Source organism: Cheilinus undulatus, linkage group 14 (genome assembly GCF_018320785.1).
Source record: "Cheilinus undulatus linkage group 14, ASM1832078v1, whole genome shotgun sequence".
Classification (NCBI taxonomy): domain Eukaryota; kingdom Metazoa; phylum Chordata; class Actinopteri; order Labriformes; family Labridae; genus Cheilinus; species Cheilinus undulatus.
Genome location: NC_054878.1, coordinates 44,412,960 through 44,423,708, shown reverse-complemented (window position 1 = coordinate 44,423,708; position 10,749 = coordinate 44,412,960). Strand labels below are relative to the sequence as shown.

General features: G+C 42.8%; 1 protein-coding gene across 1 annotated transcript in view; it reads right to left on the bottom strand.

Moving 5' to 3' along the window:
- Nucleotides 1–2,326: 2,326 nt before the first annotated feature.
- The window catches only part of LOC121521254 (pleckstrin homology domain-containing family G member 3), a 58,106-nt gene continuing 49,683 nt past the window's right edge, over nucleotides 2,327–10,749 (bottom strand). Inside the window, exons 17-18 of the mRNA XM_041805085.1 lie at nucleotides 8,403–9,873; nucleotides 2,327–5,368 (exon numbers count right to left, since the gene is read on the bottom strand). Of these exons, the coding sequence (XP_041661019.1) occupies nucleotides 4,446–5,368; nucleotides 8,403–9,873 (2,394 nt within the window). The 3' untranslated portion in view covers nucleotides 2,327–4,445. The remainder of the gene's footprint in view (nucleotides 5,369–8,402; nucleotides 9,874–10,749) is intronic.

Genomic DNA, 10,749 nt, shown 5'->3' with positions numbered 1-10,749 from the left:
GGCTCCTGACAAACCCAAAGAATGGCACCTGATAAACCCAGAGAATGGGCCCTGATAAAAACAGAGAATGGCCCCTGATAAACCCAGAGAATGGGCCCTGATAAACCCAGAGAATGGCCCCTGATAAACCCAGAGAATGGGCCCCTGATAAACCCAGAGAATGGCCCCTGATAAACCCAGAGAATGGCCCCTGATAAACCCAGAGAATGGGCCCCTGATAAACCCAGAGAATGGCCCCTGATAAACCCAGAGAATGGGCCCCTGATAAACCCAAAGAATGGCCCCTGATAAACCCAAAGAATGGCCCCTGATAAACCCAGAGGATGGCCCCTGATAAACCCAGAGAATGGCCCCTGATAAACCCAAAGAATGGCCCTTGATAAACCCAAAGAATGGCCCCTGATAAACCCAGAGAATGGCCCCTGATAAACCCAGAGAATGGCCCCTGATAAACCCAGAGAATGGGCCCCTGATAAACCCAGAGAATGGCCCCTGATAAACCCAGAGAATGGCCCCTGATGTACCCAGAGAATGGGCCCTGATAAACCCAGAGAATGGCCCCTGATAAACCCAGAGAATGGACCCTGATAAACCCAGAGAATGAGCCCCTGATAAACCCAGAGAATGGCCCCTGATAAACCCAGAGAATGGCCCCTGATAAACCCAGAGAATGGCCCCTGATAAACCCAGAGAATTGCCCCTGATAAACCCAGAGAGTGGCCCCTGATAAACCCAGAGAATGGGCCCTGATAAACCCAGAGAATGGCCCCTGATAAACCCAGAGAATGGCCCCTGATAAACCCAGAGAATGGGCCCCTGATAAACCCAGAGAATGGCCCCTGATAAACCCAGAGAATGGCCCCTGATAAACCCAGAGAATGGCCCCTGATAAACCCAGAGAATGGCCCCTGATAAACCCAGAGAATGGGCCCTCCCCAGTAGTGATTAATTGATGATATCATTGCATGTGTGTTGGATCAGTAGCATTGTGCTAGCATCCTGGCTAACAGTTAATTTATTTTGGCACTGAAAAGCGTGTCAAGCTTTAATTGGGTTATGACGTTGAGGTTATTTATTGATGCCACTTTTTAACCTCTTTTCAGCCCATTTTTTTGCAACTTTTCTTCAATTTTGCACTCTTTTTACCCATGTTTGCATTTCTGTCTTTGTTAAGCTCATTTTTGCCACATTTAACCCCTTCTCACCTCTTTATTTATCCCCATTTTGTTGTTTCCGTTGGCAAAAAAGGGTTAATGGTAGAAAAAAAGGTAAACAAAAGCAAAAAAAAGCAAAAAAAAAAGCAAAAAAAGGGTAGAAAGTAACAAAAATGGTTTAAAGTGGCAAAAATGGCAGAATGAGTAATAGTAGGGTTATAAGTGGCAAACATGAATGAAACAGAGTGAAATCAGGTATTAGCTGGTGAAATTGGCTTAATGTGGCAGAGTGGGCCAGAAAGGTGGTGAAATTGGGTCAAAAAAAGGTTATAAAAGCCAAAAATGCATTTAGATTGTCAAAAATTGGTTAAACTAGAATAAAAGGTTTTCTAGTTGCAAAAATGAGATGGAAGTAAGTGATAAAATATTTTTTCAAAATGGCAAGATCTTTGCAAAATTTATGACAAGTGGTGAAAAGATGTTAAAAAGTGGCACAAATGAAAAAAAAAAAACTTAAATATCAACACTCTTTTCATCTCCAAAATAAAGTAACTGTTAGCCACAATGCTAGCACCAAAGCTACTGATCGATGTACATGCAGTGATATCATCAATGAAACACAACAGGAGAGGACCTATTCTCAGGGTTTGTCAGGGGCCCAGGGGCCTCCCAAATCTGTGGACAGGCCTGATGGTCAGAACTTTTTTTAGGGTCTAGAGCAGTGTTTCCCAACCCAACCCTAACCCCCTAACCCCCCACCCCCATGTTTCTAAGAAAAGTGAAGCCCCCCAGGCCCTAGAGAGAAGAAAAACTGATGCACTGCCACCAAAAATCAACATAGATTTTAATTATTTCCCTGATAAACCCTTAAAAAAGGCCTATGCATGCGTTTCTTATCAAAAGACCTTTGTATAAACTACTTAATAACTGCTTTATCATGGTTTTAATCAATATTTAAAAACCTACTTTTGGCATCCTCAGAACAGACAAAGCCTTTCGTGCCCCCTGAGATCTTTGGCGCCCCATGGGGGGGTCCCGGACCCCAGCTTGGGAATCAATGGTCTAGAGTACTCATATTAAAGCCAAGGCTCCTAAATAAAACCTCCTCTAGTAGCAGTGTGAATGATGTGTGCACAAACATTAGACAGAGACAGTGATGTGATCCTGTACACTTTAATAGAAACAGAGCAGCCGTCCACTCATAGAAACACCTCTGTAGAAACACAGACCCACACAGGAAGGCTGTTTCTACTCACATCAGGAGGACATAGAACGGGAAGGTGCAGGAAGCTACCAGTGAGAGACTGAGAGAGGAACGTGATGAGCACGCTGGTCCAGTGGTTACAGGAAAGTCACAGGTTCAAGTCCCACATCGGCCTCAGCATGACACTCTAGACCGTCCTTATTCAAAAAGACGGCCGTTTTTCAGAGAAAAACCATGACTTAGAATAAATAAAAGAACTAAAGAAATAAAATGTTTAAATACACTTTACATAAATACACCAACTAAAAGGCACAATATAAAGATTTTAATAAACTATCTTTTGATACACATAATCAATGAGCTATGATCATAAGCTGTGGTTAAGGTGGACTGTAACTGTATAATTAAGGAAATATACAAAAACAGTCATTCAAAAGTCAGATCTGCTGAGGAGAAGCTACCAATTTTATTTATTTTTTTGGTATTAATGTTTGAAGCCTGTTCTTCAACCATCCAGAGACAGATTGAGGCCCCGTCCACACGCAGATGAAAACGATATATTGCCGTTCCGTTTTTAAAAAGTTTTCTGTCAAGACAGGATCATTTCAGGAAAGCACAGAACCACTGAAAATGACTAAAAACGCAGTAGTACATATGCCAAGCCTGTACGTGACGCTGCACTGCTGCCATGGAAATGCACCAAAAGAGAAGAAGAATATCACAGAAAAATGACACAAACTTTCCTCTAGTTGCTCTTCTGTTTGTTCTCCGCATTGGATTTAAGAACATCTGGTGTTTGTGTTTCCTGGTGGTGGTAAAAGAGCATCAGATTTTTCTGTAAAAGTTATAACAAGCTCAGTAGCTTCTGCAGCATGAACACAACCCTTTAATCCGTCATTGTTGTTTTAGCTGGACCCGCGCAAGCGTCTTAAGAAAGCTACGCTATGTGGGACGTAATTGTTTCAAGAAAAATGCGGTTGGCCGTCCACACAGAGACAAAACGGTAGTCGTTTACGGATTTGTGCACTCTGGGACCCGTTTTCAAAAAGTATCGTTTACAGTCACCCAAAACGCAGTTTCCGAGTGTATGGAACGCCGACATGACAAAAAACTTGGGCGTATACTCCTGAATTCATCTCAGCGTGGACAGGTCCTTACCTGGTTTAGTCCTCAGGCAACATCTGGACATGCTGAGTCAGTAAAAGTCTTTAAATAAGAATAAAACAAGAAGAGAACCGAGCATTTTTATTCAGTGAAACTCTATGAGGCTTGAGGAATGGTCACGTCTTAATCTTGTTAGCTAGTATCTTCCCAGTGTAAGTGCTCGGGATGAGGGCAATTAGCTGGCTAAGTGGTTCAGTTTAGATCCCTCAGTAGTGGGTGCCATAAGTCAGTTAATGTCAGTCTTAATATTTTTTTTAGAATTGCATTGGTATTGTCTAGTCCCGCTTCTTTTCCTTTTCCTGCAGTACAGTGTAGTTTCATGGCTCTCTGACCACAGCAGTCACCATAGCAGACAAAAAGATGGCGTGGCGTCTGATCTCTGTGAGTGTAGTGACGGCTTTGAAGACGTGAGAAGCAAAAGTATCCATTATTTAAACTGTGCAACACTTTATCACATCCTGTACAAAAAAGTGCTTTAACGTATAATTAGAGTGTTATACAGACAATTTGATTTTTTACATATTTATCTACAAAAGTCAGAGAGGACTCTGGGAAAAGGTCTTTACAAAGTGGTTTTAGATCAGTTCATAAAAAGCTGTTAGAATCCCACAAAGATAATCTGTCATCTTAAAGCTCTTTGTCTTAAAATCTTCTCTTAAATTATCATTTAAAAATGTTTTGTGTTCATCCCTCAATGATGACTTTTCTATAACTGAAAATAAAATCTGAAATAAATACAAATAAAAGCCATGTTCCCTCTCAGTGAACAAAGTCTCTGAGGGATAATCCGTTTCTCTGAAAGCTGACAGGCTCACTGATGACTTCTTAGAGAGTTTAATGGTTTTAACCAATCTTCAGGTCTACTTTGAGTTCTGACGTCTCAGAGTTCAATTTTACTCTTCTTTGGCTCTTTTTTCTCATTCTCAGCCCATGTTCTGGAACTTTTCCCTCAAGTTCCTCACAATGCTCTGCTGTCCAGCCTCGGTCTTCGTCCCAGAGCTTGCCGTCTGGGACTCATCATCCTCGTCGTTGGAGGATGTGGCGTTGACGACTGGTTCTTGAGGCCTTGTGGGCTCGGTTTTGGCTCTTACGTCCTCCCTTTGTTTATATTCATCAGACTCCTGGTAGGCCCGGCAGCGGTCGATGACGGCCATGATGGAGATCTTCTCCCTGCTGGTGGGTGAACGGATTTGAATGTAGCTGTCGTCTTCCTCTTCGTCTCCGTTGTTGGATTCTTTGGCTGTCTCTGCATGTTCTGACTCAGGCTCAGGCAGTTTCTCCATAATGATGATCTTGTGTTCTGGGTCGTTTGGAAGAATCGCTTCTGCTGCTACGTAGTAACCGTCTTGGTTTTCCTCTGCGGCTTGGCCTTTAAGTTTCTCCAGCTCTGACATTTGTTCTGCACTCAGCCGAGGGTCCAGAGAATTGGCTCTGAGGAGTCTTTTGGCGCGCTCCTCTCTGCCAACACCCCTGTGGCCATGAGGTTTAGATGAATGAGCCTCACCCAGGCGGGGGAGGCTGGACGAGTGGCTTGAATGTCTCCTTAGACCACCGTCTGACATTTGCTCAGGGATAGAGCGACTTCGCCCCACAGGACACCTTTGAGACCGAGCAGGATTGGAGTACATAGAGCGGAGTTCTCGGACATCGGGCCAGTTGAAGCTCTCGATGGGGGGAGGACTGAGAGGGCTGCAGGACTGACCCCGACTTGGGGAGACCACCTTGGAGCTGCCCATCAAACCGCCAGTGAGACCAGGGAGAGAAGGCTGGGTCTGGTCTAAGGGGCTCAGAGGCAGAGAGGATGCTTGGTCAAGAGGAGCTAGGGGCAGAGTCAGGTTGGGTTTACCTGCAAAACACGAAACAATTCATTCAGTCAAATCACAACTCCATTTTTATCAGTGCAGTCAAACCTACAGGTAAAATATGAGGCCATTTAAACATTCACACAGCAGACATCAAATATAGTCATACTCAGGCTACCAATTCATCACGTAACCCTACCCAGGTCTGCCTGACAAACCAGAGAATGGCCCCTCCCCAGTTTAAATTTACTGATGATATCAGTGTGTGTGTGTGTGTGTGTGTTGGATCAGTAGCATTGGTGCAAGCATCCTGGCTATCAGTTACTCACTTTGGGAGCAAAAAAAGTGTCAAGCTATTACCAGCCAATTTTTACCACTTTATTATTTTTATACCTGTTTTACCCATTTTGCCTGTTTGAACCCATTTCTTGCCACATTTTAACCACTTTTCATCACCTTTTCTGGCATTTTTGACCAATTTTTGTCCCTTTCTACCTATTTTTTTTAACTTGTTAAGCGTCTTTCCACTTTTAACCAATTTTTGCTAATTTAAAACCATTTTTGCCTCTTTTAAAAATTTTTGCTACTTTTTAACACCTTTTCATCACTCTTTCTGACCTTGTCACCACTTCTCTGCCATTTTTCCTACGTTTGACCCATTTTTGTCTCTGTTAACCGATTTTTGTCCCTTTCTACATTTTTTTTAACTTCTCTGTAACAGTTTATTCCACTCTTAACCATTTTTGGAGATTTAAACTAATGTTGCTCCTCTTCACCCCTTTCATCACTTCTTATGCTTTTGTTTTTTGAAAATTTTGATGCATTTTTGCCTCTGTTAACCACTTTTTGTAACCACAATTTAACCATTTTTCATCATTTTTTCTTACCTTTTTTTTTTAACCATATTTTGCTTCTGTTTAACAGTTGTTGTTTTTTTTTACCCCTTTTGCCTCTGATAAACCTTATCTCCATTTTAAACCAATTTTTGCAATTCCTACCCATTTTTGCCCCTTTTAATCTTGTGTCACCACTTGTTCTGCCCATTTTTCCACACTCAAGTCCCTTTTCGAACCCTTTCCAGCACTTTTTCCTGCCCATTTTGCATCTGTATACCCCTTTTTTGCCACTTTGTGGCTTCTGTTGCCTCTATTAAACCATTTTTTCTTCTAAAACCTCTTTTCATCTTTTCACCACTTTTTATGCCAATTCTTTTTACCTCTTTTGACATGTTTTGCCCCATTAATCCTCTTTCACCACTTTGTCTGGCCCTTTTGCCTCTGTTAATCCATGTTTTGCCACTTTTTACTACTCATTATGCCAATTTTAACTGCATTTTACTCTTTGATACCCTAATTTTTGCTTCTTGTAACGCCTCTGCACAAACCTAACTGCCTGGTTTTTACAATTTCTAGGCCATTTTGCCACTTTCAGTCCATTTCTTGCCTCTGTTAACCTATTTGTGCAACTTTTAACCCTTTTGGACCACTTTAAACCCATTTTTGTCACATTTATCTCCTTTCATTACTTTTTCTTCCACCTACAGTGCTTAACAAATTTATTAGACCACCTGTAATATTTGTCTCAAAGACCATCATGAAGTGCTTTAATGCAGACTTTCATTTTCAGTGAGCTCTCCAAGTTTTACCATTTTAACAGGAATGAGGGATTTCAAACTGAATTACCCAAATTTGAGCCGGCTCACTTGGCTTCTCTGAGAAGTCTGATATGAATCAAGCATAACATTCAACCACAAAAACTAATTTTTCTGTTCAGGAATGCAAGTAAATAACTATAATTTGACATTAATCAAGAAAAATTAATGTGCTTTACTATTTCTTCAGGTTTTTTGTAAATCAGTAAATTTGAAAATTCATGGATAACAATAATAATTATGTTTTAGCATTAAAAATATCATTTGGGTTAAAGAGCTTCTACATATTGGTGTATTAACCATTTCAGAAACATAAAAAATGATTTTGGTAATTAACAATGCTGCTAATTTAGGGCAGCTGTGGCATAAACCTTACTTTGGCTAGGGTTAGGGTGGTCTAATAAATTTGTTAAGCACTGTATTTTTGCCACTTATTACCCCTTCTTACAACCTTTTCTACCTTCTTTCTACTTTGTGACTTGCAGCAATTTTGAGAGCCCTCTTGCCCCTTTAAACATACTGTTCCCCTGCGTTATCAGTACATGTTGACAGTGATTATGTCATTTTTAAATCTTCATGATGATTCTCAAAGCCTCTGTTTCTCCAGTGATATTTACAAGGGAAGCCTGGAATGCATAGGGCAGAGTATGAAAAATTTAATGGATGCAGTGTGGACAGCAAGCACGCAATGGAACCTGATGTCTGAAGCCCGCATGCTGTTAGGACACTTTGTGGGCAAGTCAACCTATCCTTCCTTCTCCCTAGCTACATGCTCCAGCTCCTCACAGGATTCCCCTTAGTCAGCATGTCCGTGTGGGCCCCATAATGGTCATAAGAGGACTGCAAATGTTGGCCCGAGGTGGAGTTTTTCCTGCAAAGTCAATGGTTGCCCCAACTGTGATTGCCCTTTTGGACTTCTACCTGAGATGAGGCCTTTATGAGTCTCATACTGGTTGAAGTCCACATGGGCATTCACAGCTGGAGCCACCACTCAGCCTAAAGACAAACCCACTTGGGACCCATATCCATATAATTCAAATGGATATAATGGGTGGGCTGAGGTATTCCCTAAAGAAGGGATAAGTATATAATCCCTTCAGTGCATTCTGGGTCTATCCTGAGGTCTTCTCCCACTTGGACTTGTGTGGAAAACCTCCAAAGACAGACACCTCAGAGGTATCCTGATCAGATTCCTGAACCACTGGAACTATCGCCCTTCAGTGTGGAGGAGCAATAGCTTTGTTCCTATGTGATGACTGAACTCCTCGCCCAATCCCTAAGGCTGAACCCAGTCACCCCTCTGAGGAAGATAACTTTAGCCAATCTCATTCTTTTAGCCACCACCCGAAACTCCTAACCATGGATGAGGGTTAGGAACTGGTATAAGACAAGCTTTGCCTTCTGGCTCAGCTTCCATGAGTGATTACCTGAAGTTAAACAGGAAGTCTCCTTCTCCTCTATCACGCAGGGTAAACTCTTCTTCCCGATGAGAAAGCCCTGACTTCTCTGTCGGACCACTGGGTTGGTTGTTTTTATTCGTTGGCTGTACTGCCGAGCTAGATGGAGGACTTTGCTCTTTGTTTTGTCTACTTCATCCAGCTGGTTGGAATCCTTGCTGGGTCTTTCCCTCTCGACCTCAGCCCTTAGCTGTGCAACCCGAGGAACCGGAGCTCTGTGAACGGCAGCCTCATCAATGAAAATCTTTCGATTTCCTGATTGAGTCACACCAGAGACTGTGTGCTTGAAGGCTGAAGGACACATGGATTCCTTCAGTTTTCTGGTTTTTGATGTCTCAGAAGGGTTCTCAAAAGTGACTTTGGAGGTTCTAGGGACTTCTCGCAATCGCTCATGCCCTCGGTTCTCACTTTGTGATTTGCTCATTTCTTGCTCCATTGTCTGCCAGATCTTAATCATCTCAGATGAAGGTCTGAACTCCTCATCCCCAAAAGGACTGTCCTGAACACTTTTAATTATGGACCCGTTCCTTTCTCCTGAGTCTTCTGGATCTTTGTTCACCAGCTCAGACTTCAGGGGATCCAAAGACTCGTCTGTGACAACATGAGCCTTGGTATCTGGGGGTAAAGCTGAGTTTGACTCTGCTGTGCTGGGGGATGTGGTTGAGTCTGAGGGGTTTGTTTGAGGGATTTCATCCTTTTGGCTGCTGTTGAACCGGCTGACGGAGCTCCTTACCAGCCCAGTTGGGATGTACGTGAGACTTTCTCTGCGCTGGAGGCTGAAAGTGGCATCCTGGTTCTCAGCGTTCTCGTAGTAACTCTTAATTTTTCCAATGAGCATCTGGTCCTGCTTAGAGAGGGTTGAGTCCCGCCTACGCCGAATGCTTCTGTCTGAGTCAAACAGGCTGTCGTCTCGGGGAGACAGCAGGGTCAAATCTGTCACGCCAAAGGTTTCCGGAGGATCAGAACCGGCACTGCTGACCCGTAACATTCTGTCGGAGGATTCAGGGCAGAGGCTGAGGCTGCTGCTGTTCCTGCTGAGCAGACGGGGTGAAGCGCAGCCGAGTGAGCGAGCGTCATCCTGAGCTACGCTGCCCCGTTTGATGCTGTTGGTGAAGTGCTGAGCAATGGCGCTTGCTTTGTCCAGGACAGAGGAAGGGAGGATGCTGGTGGCTTCTTCCCCTTTCTGTGTGGCCTCCTTCTCATCTTCCTCGTCCTCAGAGGATTCTGCACTACTCAGTGTTTTTGAGTCTGAATCTGGCGTAGCTGAGGACCGTCTCTCTACGTGTTCTGGATCTCTTTCAGGTGTTGTTTCAGTCGTTTGAGGAGAGGCTGAAATGCTGACGGGTGTAGAGGACAAACTGTCGGAGTCACAGGTAGGATCTGGTTTGTGGATTTCGGTCTGTTTTGAAGTCTTCCTCTTTGGCGTCATGTCTGAGGAGCTCTAAAAACCATGAAAACCAAAAAACAAGACACATCATTAGAGATGAAATAGCGATGAAGGAATATCCAAGGGAAAAAAATGACCCTGCCCAATTTTGCTTAACACAACTGGAAAATAATGACTTAAGTTGCCTTGGCTGTGTTTTTCTAGTGAGAAACTCAGAAAGCAAAGTCCATCAATGGAGAACCATAGCACTCTACATTCAGACTTTAGACTTCTGACATCGGGAAGGAGGTTTATTTAAGCCAGGAGGTCCAAATCTAACAGATACTTGAGGTCATTTGTAGGGCCTGAATGCTAAATTGGTCAGCCTACTAAAAATAATCATTTAACAGCCAAAAGTTTGCAGAACCTTTAGAACCCCAAGCCAGTTTCTGCTACTTTTGGTCTGTCTGTATTTTTTTAATGCTTTTAAAATTGCAACCCTTTTACACACACTCAAGTTATAGACATCTATTTTTTCAGGACAAGCTGGACTACTGGTACATCTAAAAAAAATTTGAATATCATGAAAAAGTTCAATATTTTTTGTCACTCATTTCAGAAAGTGAAACCAGTATACTCATTACACATAGAGTGAAATATTTCAAGCTTGTATTTCTTGAAATGTTGATGATTATGGCTTACAGATAATGAAAACCCAAAATTCAGTACCTCAGAAAGTTAGAATATTGTGAAAGTTCAATCTTGGAAAGTCATGGTGTAACTCAAAACACCTGCAAAGGTTTCCTGAGCCTTTATAGGTCTCTCAGTCTGGGTCAGTAGGCTACACAATCATGGGGAAGACTGCAGACTTGACAGATGTCCAGAAGACAGTCACTGACACCCTCCACAAGGAGGGTAAGGTCAAAGGTCATTGCTAAAGAAGCTGGTTGT